We start from the raw sequence: 25,602 nt of genomic DNA on the forward strand, positions 1-25,602 counted from the left end.
GGGACCGGCGGCCGGCCGGGCCGGGTGGGTGTGCGCCGGCGGCGGGCGGGCTGGCGGCGAGCCGGCGGCTGGGTCTGCGCTCGCGTGAGCGCGGGGCGGGCGGGAAGGCTCCGCCCCGGGGCGGGAGGGGGCCGCCGGATTAAAGGCCACCCCGGCGGGCGGGGATCCGGACAGCAGCCTGCGCCCAGAGCGCGCTCGGCTCCGCGCAGCCCAACGCGAGTCCCGCGAGCGTCCCGCCGAGCGCACCAGGGCTCCCGCGTCATGAGCATCCGGACAAGGCGCTGAGCGACCACAGAGATGTTGGGGCGCTGGGCTCTGGGTCCCGGATGGGGGGTCCTGCTGGCGTTGCTGCTGGCGCTGGGCGAGCTGCCGCGAGCGCGGGGCGTGGAAGAGGAGCCCGGCGGCGCGCACGGGGGGACACAGGGCTTCCAGGTGGTCACCTTCAAATGGCACCACGTCCAGGACCCGTACATCATCGCGCTGTGGATCCTCGTGGCCAGCCTGGCCAAGATCGGTAAGCTGCCCGGGGCTCCGCGGGCGCGGCGGCAGGCCCCCTCCTGCGCCCCCAGGGAACAGCTGGCCGTCCGCGCCGCCTTCCTCCCCGGCTCCGCCGGCTCCGCGGTCTTCCTTGTGGAACGGGCGCGTCTCAGCCGGCTTCCGGGAGGTCAGGTCGGGGACCGCAGCGGCCAGTCCCGGGACTCAGGTAGCGCAGGCAGAGGCTCAGAGACCGGCGAGCCTGGCCGGACCCGGAGCGCGTTGCGCGTGGCCGACAGTAACCTGGTCCTGGCCGGGCGGGCGCAGCCTCTTCCCGTCCCTGGCTCCCCGGTCTCCGCAGTCCCGGCTGCTTCTGCCCGCAGACGCCCATGGTTACTCCGCGCTGGGGCTCCGGCAGCCAGCTTTTCTGTGTGTTGGGCTTGTCCGGGTTAGTGTAGGACGGAGGGAATGTCCTTGCCTTCCAGCGCCGGAGCACTCCGTCCCCAGTGCAGAAAGAAAAACGGTGCCACTCAACACGAAGTGCAGTGAAATCCTATTTACAGGAGCGAGTTTTCCATTGACAGTGTTTCTCTATTAAAAATCCTGGTCTGAAAGATCGCTCTTCTCTTGACTTGCTCCACTGAGCCGGCAAAGTGGGAATTGCAGGAAACTCCAGGCAAGGTGACAGGAAGGTCAGCTTTCTCAGGAGCAGCTGAGGACGAAAGTTTCCACACCAGGGAGGGTCTTCCGGGGTGGTGGACATGTGATGGCGTGTGTGTCTTAGCAAGTGAAGTGGGGGAAACTCTGTCGGCGGGGGGTCTGAGGACACCCCACACACTCACAGAACAGCCGGGACTGGGACGGGTCAGCAGTGGTTTCCAAATGGGGGTCTGGGGGGCACGGCCTCCTCAGCAGGATGGGAGGGGCAGGCTCTGGGGAGAGTCTGTCCGAGGACTCTGGACCTGGCTTGGGGGGTTCCTGGTGGCGGCTGGTTACAGATTGCTTCTGCTTCAGCCTCGCCTGCGTGTGTCCGCTCTGCCAACCAGCTTCCTTTTAAGTCCGTCACGTCGTTCTATTTCTTCAAGCTCTCTGGTCTCTTCCTTACCACTCTGATGTCTGTTCAGTTCCCTGGCCATGCCTACCCGGCCCTGAGTGCCCTCCACTCGCTGGCTTTTTGTGGGAGTTCCTGATGTCAGAAGTGAAATGTGAGCAAGAGGATATGGTCTCACATGCTAAGTCTGCCCTGGATGTCTTCGCCTCGGGGAACCTGCCAACACTGGTCACTTGCTGGGCAGGTCCAGCCTCCCCGGGGCTCTAGGAGCACCCTGACCTGAGGCTCCTCTGGGAGCAAATTGCACAAAACTTTCTGTGCAAGTCCAGCCCCGGTCCAGACGAGGGGCATGCACGTGGAGGGCTGGTGTTACGCTCCAGGAAGAGCCTGCCCCCTGTCTTCCGGGCACTCCTCCTGAGGGGACCTTCTCTGGGGAGGGGGGGAAGGGGGGGGGGTTGCTGCCTGCTCCAGCCTGCTCCGTCCTGAGTCTTGAGGGGGGTCTTCCTGCCCCACCCCTTGCCCTTTCAACAGCTCCACCTGAGGGGAACTGCTGGTTCCACTTGAGGGGGCGCGAGGCAGACATTGGGGGAGGCTTGGGTGGGCATGCCAAGGAAACTGAGGGGGGCCCCAGAGAGACCGGAGGGACTGCCCTCCGCCCTGGGCCCCCATGCTGCCCTGCATTTGGTGGCTCCCCCTCCCTGCTTTCTCATCGTAGAACACAAGCCGGGCCCACCCCCCACGCCCAGACCCCTCCCAGCCTCGCCCCGTCCTCTGGGACCTGCTGCACTGACTCCCGTGGGTCCCCAGGGCCCGCGCCTGGGCGTCCTGTGACCCCCACCTCCGGAGCCCCCTCCTTCCGGCTCTGTCCCCTCCTGGCCCCTCAGCTGGTCCCCCCCTTGCAGCCCCGCCAGGCCTCCCCACCCGCACCCAGCCACCTCCAAGTACCCATGTGCCCGGGGACCCCGCAGGGGGCAAGTCCTCCTTCTCGGCCAGCCCAGGGCCCTGGGTGGGTGACGTGCTCCCCGGGGGTCTTGAGTCTGCAGCCACTGACCAGGACCCACTGGGGCCTCGGAGCAGGCTGGATTCCTTCTTCCTCTTCCCGTTCTGTCTCCTTCGCCTCCCCTGGGGGCCGATGCTCCGTGGGCCCACATCGACCGAGCTGGATCCTGAAGCTGGGGCCACACTGAGTGGGAGTCCGCCTGGGATGGGGTATTCGGGCAGCTTCCAGAACCAGGGCCTAGAGGTGGGCAGAGAGCAGGACCCCCCTTCCCTGCCCTCCCCCCTGGACGCGGTGTTCCCAGGGCGGGGGGCGGGGGGTGAGGGCAGCACTGACTTTTGGCCAGAGCTGCTGGGAGGTGTGATTTCTCCTCCTGAGCCAGGAGCCCCAGGGGCAGGCGAGGATTCACCACCTCCCTCCCCACCGCCTCTCTCAGGGCGTCTCCCAAGCCACCCCCCGCCCCGACCCCAGCAGAAACACTCCAGGGAAGACGAGTGCATATGGGCCCTCCTGGCTTCAGAGGAGGCGGCTTGGGGGGGGGCTGGCAGGGGCGGAGACCCCAGCCGCGGTGGTCCTCGGAGGCCTTGGCCCTGCCCACGCGGCCCCTGGGTTTGCAAGGGGTTCAGTCACCTCCTCCCTCTTCACCAGCCTGGGAGGAAGGGGCTCTGCAGGGGGCTCAGGGGGAGTCTTTCCTAATCAGAAGGGTCCCCTGGGCACCCTGAGGAGTAGCTGGGGGCCTCGGGTGTGACCCTCTTCACACACACACCCAGCCCCGCCCAGACCTGGGACTCAGAGGCCGCAGCAGCCTGGCCCCTGGAGACGCGAGCCCCTCTCTTGTCCGTGTGCCCGCTGGACTCCAGCCTTGGGGTTACAGCTCCTCATCCGCCCAGGCTCTGTTCCCCCGGCCCCGGTGCCTGTCACCTGGAAAGCACTGTCACCGCAGCTTCTCATCGGGTCAGCGCAACTGTGGTCCAGCCCAGCCCTGCCAGGGGAGGGGGCACAGACCCCCGCACTGGGACACCCAGGGCCTCTGTGCTGACTGGATGCCATGTCCATGGTTTCTCTCAAGTGCAGTCTCCGGGCGCCGGTGTGGCCCCTGGGTGCTGGTGTGGGCCCCGGGCACCAATTGGGCCCCTGGGTGCCAGTGTGGGCCTCTGGGTGCCAGTGTGGCCCCCGGGCGCTGGTGTGGCCCCCGGGCGCTGGTGTGGGCCCTGGGCACCAGCGCGGGCCCCGAGGCGTGCTCCTGGGCTTTGGGGAGTGGCGGACAGTGCTGACCTCCTGGAGTCGAAACCAGGCGCCTGTGGGAATTCCCCGGTGGTGCGGTAGTGAGGGCTCTGCTCTCACAGCCGAGGGCCCCGGTCCTATCAGCACCCCACTGCTGTGTCCAGCCCCTGTTCCTCTTTCCTGGGGAGCACCCTCCTCCTGCGGCTCCCACTGAATTTTCCTCGAACCCCTGAGGGGGTCTGTGAGAGGGTCTGGAGGAGGGGTGACCGGGAAAGGCTGGGTGAGCCGCAGGACAGCTTGGTGGGTGCTCCCTGGTGTGGACCCCAGCCTGGCAGGACAGATGGATCAAGGCCCTTTGGCCAAGGCCTGGGATCAGGGCCGCTCCCTGGAGTTGCCACAGAAGCGGCGTTCCTATGCTGCAGTTGTAAAGTCTCCCTTCTCAGGAACCGCCTGCAGGAGAATTACTGTGGCTGTAAAACAATCGGCATTTGGAGCTAAGGTGTCTCTCTGGAGTGTCCCGGGGACGAGGGGCAAAGGTTGGGAGGTGCTGACACCCCGGTCCTGCCTGCTCGGCAGATGGGACGCCCTGGGGAGCCGTCTGTCTGGCAGCTTCCCACAAAGGCGTCCGAGAGAACCACACGGGACGATAAGACAGGGGCCCAAGCTTGCTGACCCCTCTGCTGGGCCCTCCCGGCCCCATGCCCGACCGGACCCCGCCTCGTCTGCCCAGCGTCCCAGCGCCCTTAGCGGGAGCACGGAGCAGCCAGGGTCCCCGCAAGCCAGGGCCAGCTCCCCCAGGCCCTCCTCCACCCGCCCCGCCATCCCTCAGGGAAGGGGCTCCTCTGTCTCCGCCCTGCTGGGCCCGGGGACTGACTTCCCCGCACTGGGGCCCAGGCTGTGGGGTCCTCCCTGGGCTGAGGGGGGCTCAGCTGGGGGCCCCGCCCCTGCACCAGGAAGCCTTGGGGGTGGCCTGGGTGCACTCCTGAGAGAAACCCGCTTCGCCAGGGTGGCTACACACCTGCGCCTGCTCCATCCAAACCCCCCTCGCCGACCCTGCCCATGGTCTCCTGTCCCTGCTCCACCCCCTCTCATGCTGGGAAGTCTGTCTCCCTCTATCTGTTCAGGGCGGGGGGTCAGAGGGGTGCCAGGGGAACCCAGGGGCCTGCGAAGGTCACTCTCCCCACCAGTCCTGCCTGCAGAACCCATCAGATGGGCCCTCAGGTCACCCCTCAGCACCCAGGCCTTCTGTCTGAGGCAGGGCAGCCCCGTAGAGGCGGCACAGAGCCCCAGGCCTGGAGGCCAGCCCGCCCGGCCCTGCTCCTGCAGGTCTCCGCGGACACGTGTGCTTGGCCGGATAGCACTGGACAGTGAAGGGACAGACACAGCAAACCCTCCAGGAGCTGGCCCAGCAAGAGGCTCCTGAAGCTCCTCAGTCAAATTCTTAACCGAATTATCACACAGCCTCCCGTGAGGCGTGCATCCGGCGACCACCTGGCGGGCTCGCGAGGCTGGACCTACTCAGAGCCCCGTGGGCGTGGCGGGGCTCTGGGGTTCTGCGGCGGGGGCAGCTCACCCCTGAGGCCTGGCCCATAGCAGCTCTCCCACGAGCTGAAATTCTGTGCATTCACACCCAGTCCTGCCTTCTGGCACAAGACTGGACAGAGCAGACCCACAGGCTCAGACGCGCGGGCCAGAGCGTCTGCACGGCCAGCTCACGCGCCCCCGTGCGAATCCTGGCCGGGTGCACGCGCAGTGATGACCTCTGGGCCTGAGCGTTTGTTTATTGCTGAGGCCGACGCGCTGGATTCTCTGCAGCTGTAGCTCCTAGCGCTCGTTTAACAGTCACTTTGCCAACACTAATGCTGCCACGTGCCTGGTGGTGCCACGGCTTCCGATAAAACAGAGCAGACCTCCCTCAGGGTGCGTCAGTCCCTAGGGGCAGGCGACAGCCGCGGGACCTGGCACCATGTGCCAGCGAGGGCAGGGAGGGCGGGCAGGGGCCTGGGCAGGAGAGAGCCCGTGGCTGGTGGGCGCCTCCAGGGTCCAGCTGGGCCTGAGGTGGCCCAGGGTCCAGGTGGCCCTGGGGTGGCCCCAGGGTCCAGGTGGCCCTGAGGTGGCCCCAGGGTCTTGCAAAGGCCCTGAGGTGGCCCCAGGGTCCAGCTGGGCCTGAGGTGGCCCCAGGGTCCAGGTGGCCCTGAGGTGGCCCAGGGTCCAGGTGGCCCTCAGGTGGCTCCAGGGTCTTGCGAAGGCCCTGAGGTGGCTGTCAGGGGCGCGTTCTGGCCTCCAGGCCCCTCGTGCCCTGGGGCGGGGTGAGGTCCATCTCACCTCTGCCAGTCTGACCAGCCTGTGGAGCCAGGGCTGAGGCCCCGGGTGGTGCCTCCAGGTCGTGGGGTCTGTCCTTGGAGCTGCTATGTCTCAAGTCCACACCTGCAGGCCAAGCGTTTATGTGCCCGTTCGGGAAAGAATGGAGAGGCCCTGGGGCTCGCTGGACACGGGGTTCAGAGTCCAGGCTGAGGGCTCAGGTGGTGGCCAGGGTGCAGGCTTCCTGTCTGGGGGACAGTCAAGACGGGCCGCAAAGGGTGGGGCTGGCAAAGCGAGAGGGGCTGGGGAAGGTGGTTCGGGCGAAGACGCCAACCAGGGAGCAGAGCGTTGCTGAGAGGGATGGCCGGCAGGACCCGGGGAGCCTGCGGGGCGTCAGTGGGGAAGGGGACAGGCTGGGGGCATGGCCTCGGGGCGGCCTTGAGCCCGGTGGGCCAGGCCCCAGTCAGACTCTGTGCTTCAGGCGCAGACGTGGCCCGGGCAGGGGAGGCTGGGTGTGGGCTCGCGGAGGAGGGCGGGGCAGGCTCCCTTTCCTCCTGGATAAGTCGGGAAGCTCCAGGGAGCTCGCCACCTGCAGAGATACCCTGCCGAAGTCCAGCCAGTTGTGAGCTCTCAGCCGGGAAAGAGAGGCAGGACATGGAAGCTGGAAACGTCTGTCTCCAGCAGCTTTCTGGACAAGGAGAAGGGTGAGGGGCCACCAGCTCACAGGGCTCTGCTCCTTCTCAGATTTAGCGAGCCTGGACATCGGGCCGGAGTGGACACGGGGCCTCAGCCTCCACAGCCACTCTGCTAGAACGTGGCCCTAGCACGGAGGGGGCGTGGTGCAGCTCAGCCCCCGCTCCTGCTCGACGTGGGCCCGGCTGGACAGGGCCACCCCGGGGCCATGCACTCATGCCCGTGGGTTGAGAGTTTCACCTGTGGCACCAGCTCAGATCTAGCTTCCGTGTGGCCGTGGACCTGGGGACCTGAGGTCCCCTCATGTGCCTCTGGGTCCCAGCTCTCCCTGCCAGTGTCCGCGAGAGGTGTGAGACTGGCTCGGGCTCTGGTGCGTGCTTGCGTTGCTTTCGGCCCCAGGCCCCGGTGGCTCAGCGGAAAAGAATCCACCTGCCGTGCAGGAGTCACAGGAGACACGGGTTCAGTCCCTGGGTGGGGAAGGTCCCCTGGAGGAGGGAATAGCTACCCACTCCAGTATTCTTGCCTGGAGAATCCCACGGACAGGGGAGCCTGGCGGGCTACAGTCCATGGGGCTGAAAAGAGTCGGACACAACTGAAGCAACTTAGCACGCACGCACATACCCCAACACAGTCAGGAGCACTGGCCTGGACATGAAGCACCTCCCTGCAGCAGGAGAAGCTGGCCCTCAGGGAGGGCTGCTGCAAGGAGCCTGTTGTGGGGGGAAGGCAGGGGAAGGATGCTTGGCTCCCGAGAGTTGTGTACTGGGCTCACAGAGGCCTTTCCAGCCGGAGTAGTCACCGGACACCCCCTCCAAGGGCAGGACCCCAGAGCTGATGTCGAAGACTTAGCTTTTCCCGGCACCAGAGCTCAATCGAATCTCAGAGTCTGGGGTGAAGTAGAAAAGGAGAGCTTTATCGCTTTGCCAGGCAAAGGGGTCTACCATGGGCTCCTGCTCCCAAAGCCATGTGTCCCCACTGGGGAGGACAGTGACACGTTTCACAGTAATTGTTCAGAGGGCGTGATCAGCTCATGGACATTCTTCTGATGGGTGGGTGGTGAGCTAAGTAGGAGTTCACATCGTCAGCCTTCAGGTCCGACTGGTCTGGGGTCTGCATGCTTGCGGGCAGCATATAGTTAATCATTAATGCTCCCACCTGGAGGGGTTTCCGTATCTGCAGAATGGCTCAGAGACGCCGGTGTGTGTCCCTTGATGGGAAAACAGGACCTTGCCCCAAGGCTGCTCTTGATTGTCCCTCCCTGGTCTCTATCCCCTCCCTTCCCTAATGAACAACTGCTTGAATCTGCCCCTTAGAACTCAGGGAAGGTCATGGAGGCGGAATGAAGGCTGCTTCCTGTAGCCAGAGAGTGGGGGACATAAGGCCTTGTGCCCGGGGGCGCTGCAGGGCCCTGCACAGAGTCAGGCCTGCTGTCGCTCTGCCTGCGGGCGGGGTGGGGGTCCATCTGCCTCCAGCTGCTTTGCAGAGCCAGTTCGGATGGAGGCTCCCGGGAGCCCATGTCCTACCCTGGCCACACCTGCAGGGACTCGGGGGCCAAGCGGGGTGAGCCCAGGAACATCAAGTGTGCCTGCCGCCCCCTCCACACCCCGAGGTGGCAAAGCCGTCCTCCTGCTCCTTCCTTGACGGTTCATTCGGGACCGGCCACCCAGCAGCCCCGGGCAGATGTGTCATGGCCTCAGACTGCCTTCGGCTTCTGGGAAGCTGGTGAGACCCCTGGTTCTCAGGCCAGTTCCAACAGTTCACATCAGAGCTTCTGGGGTGAGGCTGGGGCCAGGCCCGGGCTCGTGGGGCTCCAGGCTCACAGGGCTTCGGGGTGGGCAGTGGGCACTGCCTTGAGCAGGCACGGCTGGGCTGAGTTCCTGGAGGCTGCCTTCAGCCTCACAGGACTTGAGGCTCCGCAGGGCTCCCCACGCCTGGCTCCTGCCTGGGCTGTCACTGCGTGTAAGAGGCCTTGTGACAGGAAGAGGCCTTGCTGCAGGCAAGCTGCTGTCCCCTTTTACCCCAGAAGCTCTGATGTGGGGTGTTGGGACTGGCCTGAGAACCAGGGGTCTCACCGGCTTTCCAGAAGCCGAAGGCAGTCTGAGGCCGTGATGCACCTGCCTCGGGCTACAGGGCAGCTGGTCCCATCTGCACCGTCCACTGTCAACTTCAGCCTCCTCGGTGGGGACACGGCCAGGTCCAGCATCTTAACAGGTGCTTAGAAGGTGCCTGGTGGACATTCCGTGAACTCGTAGTCACCCTGCACAGCGCCCAGCTTAATAAGAGTTCAACAAATGATGGCTGAATGAAAATGAAAATGCCAAAACAGACACAATGACTCCAGACACTAAGTCTGAGGTCAGTGGTGGGAGGCAGGACCTCACGGTGGCGGCCAGGACAGGGCCAGGGCCCTCCAGTGCGTGTAAGGGGGGGCCGGGCACTCCTGCCTCCACACCTGTCCCTGCAGCTCCAGCCCCCCTGGTGGGGGTGGGGATGGTTTAGCGGCCCCATCAGGGCGCTGGCTTTCACCCACTGAGTCTGTGGCTGGAGAGGGTGTTGCATGGAGCCAGCCAGGTGAGGAGTGACCTCTGTGGACCCGCGTCAGCCCCACGCGGGGGCACCTCAAACCCCAACTACTAGTGACCCTCTCCGTGCTGGGGTCTCCGGTACCCTGTTGCTAGGATCTGGGGGAGGGGTCAGCTGACTGCCATTTAAAAGTAGAGTTAGTGAGCAGGCCTCAGGGGTGAGCCTGTGAGGTGGGGCCTGTGGACACGCCCCCACGTCCAGCGGTCCCCCAGCCCCCAACACCCTACCTTCAGAGGACAAGCTGGAAAGGAGGCTGGTTTTTCCGGGCAGGCCCTGGGATGGAGAATGTGGCACCCCTTGTGGAGAGCTTTTACTCATTAACTCGACAGAACCAAGAACGCTTTGCAGGTCGGGCGCTCTCAGCTCCGAGTCCGGCCTGCGCAGGGGGGTCCAGAGGCCCTCCCGGCCCAGCACCCCCTCTGCCTTCCCCGGGGTGCTCGCGCAGGGCGCACGGGAAGGTGCAGGGTGGGCGTGCATGGCGGCCGCCCAAGGACAAGGCCCAGCTTTCTCAACAGACCAGGGGAGAGGGTTCAAGTCCTGGGCTCCTGCCCCGGAGCTCTGGGACCCTCTTCCCAACATCTCCCCCGCCCCGCCCCACCGCGGCGTCCAGCTGGTGCGGGGGGTGGGGACCCCTGCCCTGGTCTCTGCAGCGCCCCAGAGGGCACCCAGGGGACTGGCTGTGAGAGGCACCCCGAGGCTTTCCATGGGGACCCCGTTTTCCCCGGGGCCCCTTTGGGTGCCAACGCGCGGAACTTCTCTGGAGGCGGATATGACGCGTCGGAGCCTAACCCACATCTCCGCGCGGAGGGAGGCGGGCCCGAGGGAGGGGGCCGGCGAGGGCCCGGCGGGGGGCCAGCCCCGCGCTCTGTCCCTGGAGGAGCTTGGCCCTGCGCCCACCGCCGCGGTGCCCGCGTCCGAGGGCGGGCTGCCCGGGGCGCGTGGGACCCCTGCATCACCGCCCCCGCCCGCCTCCGGGAGCCGCGGGGCCAGGGTTGGCTGTTGTCAGCCACATCCGCACGGCCCCAGCCTTACCGAGGGCAGTTAAAGTTAAACGAGACGCACCGTCCGGGAGCAAGGTCCTCGGCCCACGGCCACGCCCTGGTCCGCGCTCCGGCCCCCCTCCCGTCGCGGCCCTTGAGGTGTGTGCGGGGCGGGGGCCACAGCCTCACGGCGTCTTGTCCGGGCAGGGAAGTCCAGGGTCGGGCGGCAGGCGTGGACTCTGGTCTGGGCCTCAGGGGACCGTCTCCCCTGGAAACCCTCTCGCCCCGGTCCTGCCGAGCGGAGCCGAACCCCCCCACCCCCTCCAGAGGAGGCTTGCGGCACAGACTTCAGCCCGCGCGCTTGGGGACACAGAAGGTGGCCATGGGGGCAGCACGCGCGCTGTTCTGGCCCCTGTGGGCCCGTCCCTTTTCCTGAAGCCGGTGCCGTCCGGGGTCAGCGGTGCAGTTTCCTCCGAATTGACACTGAATGTCCTATTTATGCCCCCCTCTCCCCGACCCAGGCTGCTGGCCTCCAGCCCCCTGCTCGCTGTTTCGAGCCTTCTGCAAGGCCAGCACCTGCTCTCAGCCTCTGCCCTCCACTGGCACCTCACCTGGCACTCCATGCCTTCGGCCTTGGGGAGACCCCTTTGTGTGGACTCATTCTCCACAGACGCGACTCTCCCACTGCTCAGGGCCTGGCTGTGCAGTGGAGGTGACACTGACTGCCCCCAGCAGCCTGTGACCCACGGGGTTCACGCTGGGGACCCCCGCCCCCCGGCAATGGTGCGCTTCAGGGGCACGTGTCTGCCTCGCGGTGCGGGACCCCTGTGGGCAGGTCACCCGGAGCCCGCGGCAACCTCCCCGCCAGCTCCTCTGAGAGAACGTGTGCGCCTTCTCCTCTTGAATTTCCTCCGCTGCGCTGGTTCCTCTGTCTTCGTCCTCTGTCTCCTGAGAAACCTCTAGCTTCATCCTCCAGCTCCTCCGTTGAGTCTTCAGTTTCTGCTCCAGTATTTTCTCATATTTAACAAAAGGTTTGTAATCGCTGAACGCACTTTTTGGTCGAGGTTGAAGCTCTTTTTCCCGCAGGTTTCCTCACGTCATCCGGCCACTGGCTTTCGGGCCCCAGACCTCCCATCCCCACCCCCAGCGGCGGCCAGTGGGCTGTTCTTGCCCGCGGGCGGCCAGACCTCACGGGGCCCAGTGGGAGCCTGTGGGCTGCGTGGGTCAAGGGCTGGGATGCCAGCATTTTCAGGTCCCTCCTTCCTGCTGGCCCCACCAAAAATCTAAGTATAAAGAAAATAAATGACACCATCGCCCTTTTATTTTTTCCTGGCTTGGGAAAGAAGCGTTTAATCCACCTTCCTTGCAGGAATCTGACTTTCATCATTATGGCCGCCCAGAAGGGTCTAGCCTTATCCTCATATGATGAGGAAACCTAGTCTACAAGGGATAAAACAGTAACGTGCTAGTGACCTCAGAACAGAAAGCACTCGAATGTGCAGAAACCCTGACTCTTGATCCCTCAGACAGGTGGGGCTCCATTGAGCAGCCCCAGCAGGGGGGCCATGGGGGCCCCTGGGGGCCAGCAGTGGTGGGTGAGGGGCCATGGGGGGTCCTGGGGACCAGCGGGGGGAAGCGTTGGTGGGAGGGGCAGCATCCAGGGAAGGGTCCTGGGGCAGCTGCTGCACTTGGTCCTCAGCCTCCTGCGTGCTGGGGGTGCAGAGTGGTCCCAGTGAGGGTGTTGGCAGTACTGTTCTCCTCCGGGGATGAGAACCAGCTTCTCATTCCAGCTTCTCTCATGACCTGGTGCCCATGTGGGGTCCTCTGATGGCCTCCCTGCCTTGGGAACCCTTTGCCCTCTGCAGCGCGGTGTCCATATCAGAAATCGATAGTCCCACGGCTTCCTGCTGCTCTGGCTCCGGGCAGTGGCCCATGACAAAGTCCTGGCTTTGGGGGCCATGCTGGGAGCACCTTGATAGTGGTGGCTGCAGCGACAGAGCCGCCACGTGAACGGCAGGCATGGTTTATGACACCTTGGAACATTGACCACACACTTTATCTGCAGAAAACATGTCCTTGGAGAAAACACCTTGCTGAAATTTTTCACATGAAAGTATAAAGGTCGATGGAGGGCTTCCCTGGTGGCTCAGATGGTAAAGGGCAATGAGATGTAGTCCTGCTCCCCTACAGGAAATGTTTGCAGATTCTCCAAGCCCAGCACCACCCCCTCCTCCCGCTCCTCCCCCAGCAAAGTGAAGTGTCCTGTGTCCTGGCTCCAGTGGACTTCAAGGCAAATCTGATTGTTACCCTCAGTCTCCAAGCCAACCACCAGCCCCACTGAGGTTGGCTTGTCTCCTCCCACGATGGCTCCCTGTGATGTAATTAACTTTCTGTTCTTGAATCGTAGAACTGTAAAAAATGCCTTTTCTGGTTTGTTTGGCCTCCAGGGCCACCAGCCTCTAGCTTCCTCATTCTATAATAGCAGAGTCACTGAGTACATGCCATTCTGGGCCCTTTTTACATCTCGTGCAGAGAGGGTTCGTGTGGTGCTGGGGTCTGTGTGACCCTGATGGAAACCTTACTTCTTCCTGCCTTGGCTGTTTTTGCTGGTGTGTGCCTGTCATAGCTCGTGTTCAGTGAATCCTTTTGTGGAGTGAGGTCTCAGTGACCTGATCATCAGCTACTCCAGCAAGCACGCCCTGTGACTGTCTGCATGACCCGTCTGCACCTGGGCCTCTGCCATGGCTCCCGGCTCGGGGCCCAGCTGGAGCAGCTACTCAACCCCCTCTTCTGAGGCCCTGGCCCCTCAAGCTTACCTGCCCTGCACCCTAGTTTTTCCTCACACCTGCTCCAGCTTCACTGGAAGACAGATCAGTAGAAATCATCTAATCTTAAGTATTTCTGAAGTCTCTGAGTTTATATTTTTCATCAAATCAGGGACACTTTTGCTTGTCATTTCTTCAGATTTTTCTACCCCATTTTCCCTCTCCTCTTTCTAGGGGCCCAACTTTACACATGCTGTATCTTCTGTTAGCATCACACACACCACTGAGGCTCTGTCCACTTTTTATCTTTTTCTTTGTACTTTGGGAAATTTCTACTGTTGTCTCTATTTGCTTTTAAGCTTACCTGTTGACTTTTTTTGTATCAGATATTGAATTCTTCAGATCTAGAGTTGCAATTTGGTTCTTTTAGATATATTCTATTTCAAGGGCCAGCAGATTACACCCATGGGCTGGCTGACTGTTTGTGTCAATAGGAGCACAATGGTGTCTGTCTGTTCATGCATGTCATGGCTGTTTTTGTGCTACAGTGACAAATTGAGTAATTGAAAATCAGAATGTATAGCCCACAAACCTAAACAATTTACTATCTGGCTCTTTTAGGAAAAAAGAAAAGAAAAAAACCAAATCCTATTCTATTCCACTGCTGAGATTGACTCTTTGTTAATTCATTACAAATATATTTTCCTTTACATCCTTGAGCATGGTTGCAATAGTTTTTTAAATCCTTGTCTGCTACAAGGATTTAGCAATGTCTGGGTCACCTTGAGGTCTCCACTGGTTTGTGGGTCCTGTTTCCATTTCCTCATATGTCTAGTGCTTTTGCATGGTTTCCAGGACACGTAACTGAGGCACTGTAGAGACTCTATCCTGTTAGCTCTTCTGGAGAGCACTGATTTTTGTGGTTGCTGTTGGTCACTGTTATTTTGCCAAGACTGGGCTGAAACTCCAAGTGTGTCTCCCTGTGGTGACAATAGCTGAAATCTCTGGATTTTTAGCTTCTGCAGGCATCTCAGGACCTGCCTTTTGTGTGTGATTCAAGGGTCAGCCAGATATTTCAAGAGTTCATACAGAATTTGGGGTTTGGCCTGTCAAGCTCTTTCCTTTCTGGGATCTGCCTCCTCCCTTTTCAGTTACTGTGATCACCCTGAGCTCTGATTTTTCAATCCAGTCAGGCTATAGGCTTCTGTTTGAGTGTCGGCTACTCTGCATGACCCCCAGTAAGACCTGCCCTTTGGAAAACAGCCATAAGGAAACATGGAAATTGATTCGTGCTGGTCTCTTCCTCAAAGCGTAGGTCCCTCTGGTTTCTGTCTTTGGGCTCTCTTCAGTGTTGTGGGTGTTTATTCCAGACCTCATAGTCATTAACCAGGGCACAGATGGCTAGACAACTCTTGACAGTGGTTCCTTTGCTGGGACAATGGGAGCGGCTCCATTGGTGCCGTGAGGTGTAACTGTCACAAACTCTAAGTTAGAGCCAGTCATGAAATCATATGAAAGCAGAGCTTAAGTGTGCGCCTCTGTATGTGGAGCTTGTAGAGTAGACTGACGCGGAAGACGGGTGAGAGGGCTCTTGGGGAGAAGGTGCAGCTTGTGGAGAGGGGCTGGTGGCTGCAGACCCACCTGTGGGCAGAGACAAGGCTGCTCACGCGTGGCTTCATTTGAAAACACTGTTATTACTTTTAATATGGTGCTGGAGAAGACTCCTGAGAGTCCCTTGCACTGCAAGGAGATCCAATCAGTCAATCCTAAAGGAAATCAGTCCTGAATTCATTGGAAGGACTGGTGTTGAAGCTGAAACTCCAATACTTTGGCCACCTGATGCGAAGAACTGACTGACTCATTGAAAAAGACCCTGATGCTGGGAAAGATTGAGGGCAGGAGGAGAAGGGGACGACAGAGGATGGGATGGTTGGATGGCATCACTGGCTCAATGGACATGAGTTTGAGCAAACTCGGGGAGTTAGTGATGGACAGGGAGGCCTGGAGTGCAGCAGTCCATGGGGTCACAAAGAGTCGGACATGACTGAGTGACTGAACTGATTCTGAGTGTGTATAATTATATGTGACATCATCAGTCACACTGCCATGTGGTTGCTGCCTGCTCTGTAGGGGACGGCATCTGGGTGGATGCCTCTGAAGACAGAATGAGGGTCCTTGGGCCAGTGTCTGTCCAGAAAGGGGCCTCAGGGAGACCACAGCATGGCTGTAGAGAGGACTGGAGAGTCAGAACTGGGGCCTGTGTGGGTTTGGGTCACTGCATGTGTGTGTGGGGGGGGTGTCCCTGTGTATATGTCTGGGTGTCCTTGTGTCTGAGTGTCTCTGTGTGCATGTCTGGATATCCCTGAGTGTGTGTGTCCCTGGGTGTTTATCTGGGTGTCCCTATGTCTGGGTGTCTCTGTGCGTCTGGATGTCCCTATGTCTGGGTTTCCCTGAATGTGTCTGTGTGTCCCCATGTGTCTGTGTCCTATGTGTATGTCTGTGTGTTTTTGCCTGAGGTCCCACGTGGACCCGCTTGTCCCCTGGAGCAGGCAGAGCCCCAGGCCTCCCCCCCTTCTCTCTGGAAGCGTTGCACTGTTTGGCTGCTCTGAAGCAGGTCTGGATGTACACGTTAAAGTAAAACCAAGGGATTTACCGTGCCTCTGCATTGCGTGGACTCAGCTGAATCTGCTGAGAGATCCTGGGGGCGGTGGCCTCGGACAGCCTGAACCCAGGCCTGAGGTCCCAGGCCACGATCCAAGGGGGTGTGAAGATGGTTGGCAGTAACTTCCCAGCGCCCGCCCTACTCGGGGGCCCCTCCAGAATGGCTGGCTGGCGCGGGTGCCTCTGACCTTTAACATCAGTCCGAGGGTTGTAATTACAGGTCGAGGCACGTGTCCCGTGCTGTGACCATCGCGTGGCTGAGCTCAATTAGCTGTAACTTGCCAGGCCTCCACCGTCAGTGACCTGTGGGCTGGGAGGTCCCTGTGGAAGGCCAGGCTGCCCCAGGCCAGCCTCACAGAGTTCCTGGGGAGCAGCCTCCACGAGGCCCCCGGTCTGTCCTGCACAGAGAGCCGTCCTGTCTCCCTCGGGCACCAGCGCTCTGCGTGGTCCTGGCCACCCCCATAGCTCCTGCCCATGAAGTGGCCTGTGGGTCTCGACCTGGCCCTGGCCCCACAGTGGACGCACACTCGGGCCCCATGTTGGCCCTTGACACGCGAGGTGCTTGAGTCCTGGAAACCTTGGGTGGTCTCTGTCCTCCCAGCCAGTGGGCTTCCTGGCAAACTCGGCTCTGATGGGAAAGGCTGCCCCCAACACTCGCTTCCCAGGGCACTCCCCTGGGACAAGGGCCCTCTGTGTCCATGGCCCAGCTCCATGTCCTCCGCCCAGGCTCTGGGGTGCTGGACGCGGAGACTGCGCGGTGGTGTGGCTCGAGGTGCCACGTTCACTGCTCTGACTTGCTTTGTGGGCCCTTCTGTCTTCAGAGTAAAGGAGATGAAGGTTAGGAGGGTGATTGGGCCCTTGGACACCAGGCCCCCCTCAGGTCCCCCCAGTGCAAACCAGGGTGCTGGGAGGCGGTGGGGAGGAGCAAGTGGCAATCCCGCGACTCCCCCACCATCCTCCCGGCTTCCCCAGGAGACCCAGCCACCTGGGGCCTCAGAGGCGGGAAGGAGAGGGCCCAGCAGGTGCTCTGGCCGCCGGTCATCCCAGTCATCTCACAGAAGCTGTGGCAGGAGTGTCTGTCCTAACCACACTCAGGCCAAGGCTGAAGGGAGGGTCTGGCCCACGGGAACACGACCCCACAGGGAGCGGCCACCCTCCTGGTGGGTGGACAGCATCTCTGGGCTGGCCACAGCAGGTGTGCTGGCCCAGGGCGCTTGGAGCTTGGCCCACTAGCTTCTAAAACACCCATTATGGGCTTAATGGCTGAGCCACTCACAAATTGCCATTTAAAATCAATCAAGTCTTCAGCTTAATTAGCTCATTACCATGCAGACTGCCGTCTGGTGGTCACGGGAGAAGGGGAGCGCCACCCGCAGCCTGACTGCCGGGTTGGAGGATTGCTCGCAAGGAATTCCCATCATGCAGAGACCCAGAGCTACAGGCAAGGACAGAGAACAGGAGCCCCACACCCACCCCACGGACTGTTGCTTCCCCCTCCCCAAGACCAGAAAGACCAACTGGGAACCAGGGGCCAACCATACACTGGAGCCCTCAGACCACAGGGAGGGACAGCCCTGTCTGCCCCGATCGCTAGCTCCAGGCATGGGCTGTGGACCACATGGCGGCAAGCCTGCCTCAGGGCGGCCTCCTGCTGTTGGGGGCAGTGGGGTGGACAGAGCCACGTGATGGGGTGGGAGCGGGAGCAGGGGATGGAGGGCTCTCCTGGAGAAAAACATCAGCGAGAAACGGGAAAGGTCCCGTGGGTTTTGACATCACAGACACAGTAGGGCAGAAGCTCACACTGAGACAGTGTCACAGTGACGAAAGTAAAGACTGGAGAAGAGCGAATGCAGTGAGATCCTAGAAATAAACTACATACACTGGAAAAGACCCTGATGCTGGGAAGGACTGAAGGTGAGAAGGGGACGACAGAGGACGAGGTGGTTGCATGGCATCACCACTCACTCAATGGACATGAGTCTGAGAAAGCTCCAGGAGTTGGCAATGGACAGGGAGGCCTGGCGTGCTGCAGTCCATGGGGTCGCAAAGAGTTGGACACGACTGACTGAACTAAACTGTACTGACCTTTGAAAGTGAAAATGCACCCGTGCACGTGCGTGAAGAGCCACCTGTTGATAAGAAAAGGCTGATAACTCAGTAACAGTAGCAAAGGCCACGATACACGGGTCACAGAATAGGAAGAAATGTCTCCCAAATGAGATCAGACACTCAGCCTCACTCACAATGAGACAGTCAGATTAAATCTCCGGGAGATGCCCTTTCCCACCTGCCTGGGATGAGGGACAGGTGTGCCTCCCACTGTGAGGCGGGTGTCTGTTCAGGACACAGATGAGCGCTTAGCAGGCCCTGCCCTGCTCAGAGGCGCGTATCCAGTGTCGATGGGCACAGAAATTGGAATGGCATGCCCATCTGTCCACATTGTGTGTGTGTGCGTGTGCGCGTGTGTATATGTACGTATGTGTCTGTGGTGTGTATACGTGCATGTGTGTAGTGTGTGTGTGCATGTCTATGTGTGTGTATGTGTGTGGGTTTGTGTATGTGTGCGTATATGTGTCAGAGAAGGCAATGGCACCCCACTCCAGTGCTCTTGCCTGGAAAATCCCATAGATGGAGGAACCTGGTGGGCTACAGTCCATGGGGTCGCTAAGAGTCTGACATGACTGAATGACTTCCCTTTCGCTTTTCATTTTCTTGCATTGGAGAAGGAAATGGCAACCCACTCCAGTGTTCTTGCCTGGAGAATCCCAGGGATGGGGGAGCCTGGTGGGCTGCCGTCTATGGGGTTGCACAGCATTGGACACGACTGAAGCGACTTAGCAGCAGCAGTGTATGTGTGTGCATGTATTTTTTCTCAATGGGTGAAAAGTTCAGATCACTTTTTCTGTGGGTTTTCAGGGTTTCCGTCCAAGCAGGAGCATCTGGTCAGAGGTTAGCCTATGTCTTATCCACCCTTTGTCCAAATTATTAAGGTTTTCTAGTAACCATACAGGAATGTGGCAGAGGATTAGGACTCCGAGTCCCAAAGGGCAGAGTTTTGTTGTTGTCGTCATTAAGGGTCACCTGGCTCCTTGGAACCTTCCTGCCCCGCTGGCCCCACAGCTGCCAAAGACAACTGTGATCTGAGACCCGCCGTGAACGTCTACTTTGGGGAGATGTTTGGCTGAAGAGCAAACTCTGAGCCTGAGTTGAAACCAGCCTGCTGTCTTGGCAGGGGGTGTGCTGGGGTCGGCTGGCACTGGCCACACCTGGCCCTGGACCTGACGACCCTGCAGTGCTGGCCTCTTCAGAGGGGCCCCCAACCAGTGGTCACCAGATGTGGCCCCATGGAGCCTGGCCGGGGCAGGAGGCACAGGTTTCTGGGAACAGCAGCTGGGACTGGCAGGGCGGCCCTCCATGCAGCTTACTCGGGGCTCATTGGGGCTTTTGAGGTGCAGGAGCGGAGGCCACGCGCAGCCCGGGAGAAGCGTGGCCTCACAGCAGCCCAGCAAGCAGGGGACTCAGGCTGCACCATGGTTCTGGCTCTGGGCGGACTTTGTAACTCAGCTCCCAGATGCCAAGTGGCAAGAGGGAAAGGAGAGGACACGCCATCATCCGCGGACTCAGTGAACCCCTGGGAGGCCAGGCGAGAGCCCAGGCCTTTCTGTGACGGCATCACTCCAAGGGAGCAGCAGAGACTCCTGGGTCCAGGCCCACTGAGCCTGGCGTCCAGGTGGGGCCCGGGGCCCGCAGGGAGGGCTCTGGGCCAGGCTGAGGCATGGGAGCAGGCCGTGAAGGAAGAGACGCATCCCTCCGTCCCTGGTGGGCAGCCAGCTGGACACGCGTGTGCAGGGAGCAGGTGCGGCGAGGCCTGGGCTCCTGGGCTTCTGCCTGTCTCCCCGTCAGGGACCCTCCCATCCTGGGCTCGGAGGGCCCTCTGGGGGGGTCGAAAGCCTGCAGACCTCAGGGAGACCAAGCTCAGGCCTCCTGCTGATGGGCAGGGCGGGGCCAGAGGGTTTCCAGGAAGCGTGGCCCCTACTCTGGCCCCCCAGCCCGAGCTCACAGGCAGTCTCCTGCGTGGGCACCTTGGGTCATGCAGCTGGCAGCCCCCCTGTGGGCTGGGAACTGTGTCCCGTGGAAACAATGAGGCGCCAGCCTCCTAGCCTCTGAGATCGTCTGTGAAGGCAGGACCCCACCCTGTCTTCCTGGGTGGCCGCCCTCACAGGACTCCCATGAAAACTATCAGAGAAAGAAGTGGGACCTCGTCCTGACATACAGATGACCTGCTGCTGCCGCGGTGCCCGAGCCCAGGAGGCCTGCGGGCTCCTGGGGGACACCCAGCGGGTCCTCAGGGCCTCAGGGCCCATTCTGCCCCACTGGCTGAGACCTGAGGCTCCCTGAGCTACAGAGCAGGGCCCACTCCTGCCCCACTGCGCCTCAACCAGACCCAGAGAGGACTGTCCTGGGGAAGAGAGATAGACCTTCTGAGATCCAGCATCTAGCCCCCAAATGTCACAGGTCGCCAGTGAGGAGTCAGGCCAAGGACAGGGTGTGGGGCTCCGGGATCGGAACCTAGGTCCCAGGGGGCTAGGGCCGTCGGCCAGGCTGTTTGCTGGCTGGACCTCGTGGACCACACCCTGTGCTCTGCCTCCTCCCTGACCCCGCTGCTCCTGGGTCCTCGCATCTCAGGAGACAATCCTTAGAATACAAAAGAAGACTTCTTAATAAACAGAACTTTGTTTTCCAGTCACACAGTCATGTCCGACTCTTTGCCACCTCATGGACTGTAGCACACCAGGCTTCCCTGTCCATCACCACCTCCTGGAGTTTACTCAAGCTCATGTCCACTGGTCAGTGATGCCAAACAACCATCTCAGCCTCTGTCGTCCTCTTCTCCTCCTGCCTTCAATCTTTTCCAGCATCACGGTCTTTTCCAATGAGTCAGCTCTTCTCATAAGGTGGCCAAAGTATTGGAGTTTTAGCTTCAGCATCAGTCCTTCCAATGAATATCCAGGCTTGATTTCCTTTAGGATTGACTGGTTTAATTTCCTTGCTATCCAAGGGACTCTCAAGAGTCTTCTCCAACACCAAAGTTCTAAAGCATTAATTCTTCGGCACTCAGCCTTCTTTATGGTCCAACTCTCACATCCATACATGACTACTGGAAAAACCATAGCTTTGACTATATGGACCATTGTAGGCAAAGTAATCTCTTTGCTTTTTCATACACTGCCTAGGTTTGTCAGAGCTTTCCTTCCAAGGAGCAAGCATCCTTTAATTTCATGGCTGCAGTCACCAACCTCAGTAATTTTGGAGCCCAAGAAAATAAAGTCTGTCCCTGTTTCCACTGTTTCCCCATCTATTTGCCATGAAGTGATGGGACCAGATGCCATGATTTAGTTTTTCAAATATTGAGTTTTAAGCCGGCTTTTTCACTGTCCTCTTTCACCCTCATCAAGAGGCTCTTTAGTTCTTCGTTTTCTTCCACGAGGGTGGTGTCATCTGCATTTCTGAGGTGATTGATTTCTCCTGGAAATCTTGATTCCAGCTTGTGATTCATCCAGCCCAGCATTTTGAATGATGTATTCTGCATATACTTTACATCAGCAGGGTGACAATATACAGCCTCCATGTACTCCTTTCCCAATTTTGAATCAGTCTGTTGTTCCATGTGGCCAGTTCTAACTGTTGCTTCTTGATGTATATACAGGTTTTGCCAGAGGTAGGTAAGGTGGTCTGGTATTCCCATCTCTTTAAGAATTTTTTTGTTGGGATCCACAATAGTTTGTTGTGATCCACACAATCAAAGGCTCTGATATAATCAATGAAGCAGAAGTAGATGGTTTCTGGAATTTTCTTGCTTTTTCTATGATGGATGTTGACAATTTGATCTCTGGTTCTTCTGTTTTCTAAATTCAGCTTGTATATCTGGAAGTTTTCTGTTCATATACTGTTGAAGCCTAGCTTGGAGAATTTTGAGTGTTACTTTGCCAGCATGTGAAATGAGTGCAATTGTGTGGTAGCTGGAACAGTCTTTGGCATTGCCTTTCTTTGGGACTGGGATGAAAACTGACGTTTTCCAATGCTGTGGCCACTGCTGAGTTTCCCAAATTTGCTGGCATATTGAGTGCAGCACTTTCACAGCATCATCTTTTAGGATTTGAAATAGCTCAGCTGGAATTCCTTCACTAGCTTTGTTTATAGTGATGGTTCCTAAGGCCCACTTGACTTCACATTCCAGGATGTCTGGCTCTAGGTGAGTGATCACAGTATTGTGGTTATCTAGGTCATTAAGATATTTTTTGTACAGTTCTTCTGTGTAATCTTGCCATCTCTTCTTAATATCTTTTGCATCTGTTTGGTCCATACCATTTCTGTCCTTTATTGTGCCCATCTTTGCATGAAATGTTCCCTTGGTATCTCTAATTTTCTTGAAGAGATCTCTAGTCTTTCGCATTCTATTGTTTTCCTCTATTTCTTTGCACTGATCACTGAGGAAGGCTTTCTTATCTTTCCTTGCTATTCTTTGGAACCCTGCGTTCAGATAAGTATATCTTTCCTTTTCTCCTTGCCTTTCACTTCTCTTCTTTTCTGAGATATTTGTAAGGCCTCCTCACATAACCATTTTGCCTTTTTGCATTTCTTTTTCTTGGGGATGGTTTTGATCACTGTCTCCTGTATAATGTTACAAACCTCCATCCATAGTTCTTTAGGCACTCTGTCTATCAGATCCAATCCCTTGAATCTACTTCTCACTTCCACTGTATAATCGTAAGGGATTTGATTTAGGTCATACCTGAATGGTCTAGTGGTTTTCCCTTCTTTTTTCAATTAAAGTCGAATTTTGAAGGAGTTTTGATCTGAGCATGAGTGAAAAAGAGAACTATCTCAAACACCCATCTCTTCTGTCAATATTCCAATTATTTTGAAATCAGACTTAACACAAGATTCTTACCACTTTTTCCTTGGAGTCTTAAAACAAAGGAGAAGTGGCCCCAATAGTGGGACCTTCCTTGAGGTCCTGGCAGGGCTGATGGGCAAGGGGGCCGAGGGGTCTGACTGTTCGTGGGCAGACCTTTGAGTCCTGCTGTCCCCAAGCACATGACTGTTGTGGTGGGGGTGACTGCAGCTGGGGTGCCCTGGAGTGCCTGGCCTTATAGGCTGTCTTCCTGGAGGGCAGGGGGACATCCTGCATGGGGGTACTCCCATGCAGATACGGTGGGGCTTCAGGCAGGGTGGGGGTCCAGGGCACCAGATACAGCATGGGGGGTGAGGTCAGAGGGGGTCCGTGGGGCCTGGGGCGTGGGGGCTCTGCTCACCTGGCCTCTGTCAAAGCAGCCACGCAGCCCCTCCAGCCTGACTCTACCAGGGGGACTCCCTGTGAAAGGGGGCCATTTTCTGAGCAGGAGGCAGGAGACCTCTGAGGACAGTGTCCCAGGGCTGGGTGGACCAGCAGGGCCTCTCAGCTGCATGAGCGCGGGCGGGAGGGAGGTGGCCACAGCCCCAGGTTGGGGCCTTGTTTCCTGAGCTCAAGTCCTCTCCGTGGAGCCAGGCTGGCCCCCTGACTTTCGCTCCCCCCACAGGCTTCCACCTGTCCCACAAGGTCACCAGTGTGGTCCCTGAGAGTGCCCTGCTCATCGTGCTGGGCCTGCTGCTGGGCGGCATTGTCCTGGCAGCCGACCACATCGCCTCCTTCTCACTCACGCCAACGGTGTTCTTCTTCTACCTGTTGCCACCCATCGTGCTGGACGCTGGCTACTTCATGCCCAACCGGCTCTTCTTTGGCAACCTGGGCACCATCTTGCTGTACGCGGTCATCGGCACCGTGTGGAACGCGGCCACCACTGGGCTGTCCCTCTACGGTGTCTTCCTCAGTGGCCTGATGGGTGAGTGGGTACCACCACCCGCCCAGGGGTGGGGTGCTCTTGGAGGGTCCTGGGGGTCCTCGGGGTAGGCTCCCAGAAGCTGCGTCTAATAAAGCACAAGACAAAGAACACAGACTTAAAAGGAGAGTGAGTGTAGGGGTCATTCAGAGATGTCACCAGTGGCCACTTAACCCTCCTGGGTTTTAATTCATCAACAGCCAGTCCACGCCCATCCTCAGGCCGAGGCATGTGTCCTGCTTGGGAATGAAGTCTGGTCCGACCAGGTTGGCTGGTGGGTGGGGTGTTGGGAACGAGCCGGCTGCTGTCCCTCCCCCTTGACAGGGAGGTCGGGTCCAGCCTCAGACCCCAGGGAAGGAGGAGGCGACCTCTGGCAGAGGGCAACACCTGAGCCCCACGCCCATGGAGCCCAGGTAAACCTGCCCCTGCGCAGAAGGTTGGGTATCGTTTCTACTCAATCCGGCGGGGAGAAGGCGGGCAAGCCTCTCCTCCATCATGTGGGATCTGTGTCTGCGGCTCTTCCCCTGCCTGTGTTTCCTGCCAGTTGGTTACTAACCTCAGCCCTGGCGTACCTCTGAGGTGCACCCCACCCACCTGGGAGTCGGTCATTATCCACCCGGGAAATGAGCAGGTGGGGCCCTGCTCACTAAGGCCGAGGATACGTGCCGAATGGCACGGCCCTGAACTCAGCCTGGTTCCCATGTGCCTCTGGGCTCCACGGGCTGAGCTCCTGGTGTTGGGGGTGACAAGGGAGGTGGGGGTGCTGGCACCTCCCTGGGCAGCAGTCTTGGCTCAGCTTTGGCCTCAAACACTTCCACCAGCTGAACCAGACAAGGGACAGGCCCTCTGACAGAAGAGCATGCACTCCCAGCACTCCCAGTGGGGCTCACGACCTCCCTTGAAATCACAGTGACAAAGAAGACACATTGAGAAACACATTGAGGGCTAAGGCACCCCATCTGCAGGAGTCACCTAGGACTTTGTCCTCACCTCTGGACAGTGCGGGCTTCCTCAAGTCCCCACAGCCATCCAGCACCACCCCCAAGCCCAGCCATGGAAGCCCTGCAAGGCTGGCGTAATGCCAAACACACCTGGCCAGTTCTCCCCAACGCCCGGGCCACAGGGGCCACGCAGGTGACATTAGACTGCCATCCCTGGTGGAGCCCTCAGGTAGTTGGGACAACCTAAGGCCACTTCTGGCCCCCAGGCCCAAGGGAACGTTCTGGGGTTTGGCTCCCTGAGGGGCCACAGCCGTCTGAGGCCTGTGCTCCGTCCTTGGGATGGAGTGGTCACGGCTGGGTGTCAGCCAACGTCATGGAGCAGGGCAGCACCCAGGGGACACCCGGAGCCCGGCCCTGCAGCCGGTGGACAGGGATTGGTCTCTGCTGTCAGCCCGCTCCCGGCTCTGAGGTCTGCCCCAAGGCTGGGGCACACCACCAAGGAAGGGTCAGCCTGGGTGGCCACAGGTGGGCCAGGCAGCAGACGTCCTAGGGGCATCTGGGCACAGCAGCCCAGCACCCAGAAACCCCGGGCCACCAAGAGGCCCCACGGGTGGGCAAGGCTGAAGTGGGGGAGGGTCCTGGAACACGCAGTCCAGCAGCCGTTGAGCCCACAGTCCCGTCCCTGGGACCTTCCTGGCAGGGCCGGTGCAGGGAGGACTGGCCCTCCAGGGAGGAGGGCTCCCCCTGACGGTCCACTCGTCTTGCAGGAGACCTGAACATCGGGCTATTGGACTTCCTCCTGTTCGGCAGCCTGATCGCCGCTGTGGACCCGGTGGCTGTGCTGGCCGTGTTTGAGGAGGTGCACGTCAACGAGGTGCTGTTCATCATCGTCTTTGGGGAGTCCCTGCTCAACGACGCTGTCACCGTGGTGAGTGCCCAGCAGGATGCACCTCCCGGTCCTGCTTCAGGGTCTCACTGCTGGCATCCCAGCTTCAGCTGCAGACCGGGTGTCTGCCCTTGACTGTGGAGTTGTGGGTGATCACGGTGTCATG

At 59.7% G+C, this 25,602-nt stretch overlaps 1 protein-coding gene across 2 annotated transcripts in view; it reads left to right on the top strand.

Annotated features, from left to right (window-relative positions):
- The first annotated feature begins 297 nt into the window (after positions 1-297).
- Positions 298-25,602, top strand: part of SLC9A3 (solute carrier family 9 member A3) — a 34,104-nt gene continuing 8,799 nt past the window's right edge. For both annotated transcript variants that reach the window (XM_005894643.2, XM_005894644.2), the window contains exons 1-3: positions 298-514; positions 23,310-23,612; positions 25,318-25,478. In XM_005894643.2, the coding sequence (XP_005894705.2) occupies positions 298-514; positions 23,310-23,612; positions 25,318-25,478 (681 nt within the window). The remainder of the gene's footprint in view (positions 515-23,309; positions 23,613-25,317; positions 25,479-25,602) is intronic.

This window comes from Bos mutus, chromosome 20 (assembly GCF_027580195.1).
Source record: "Bos mutus isolate GX-2022 chromosome 20, NWIPB_WYAK_1.1, whole genome shotgun sequence".
In the NCBI taxonomy this organism is placed as follows: Eukaryota; Metazoa; Chordata; class Mammalia; order Artiodactyla; family Bovidae; genus Bos; species Bos mutus.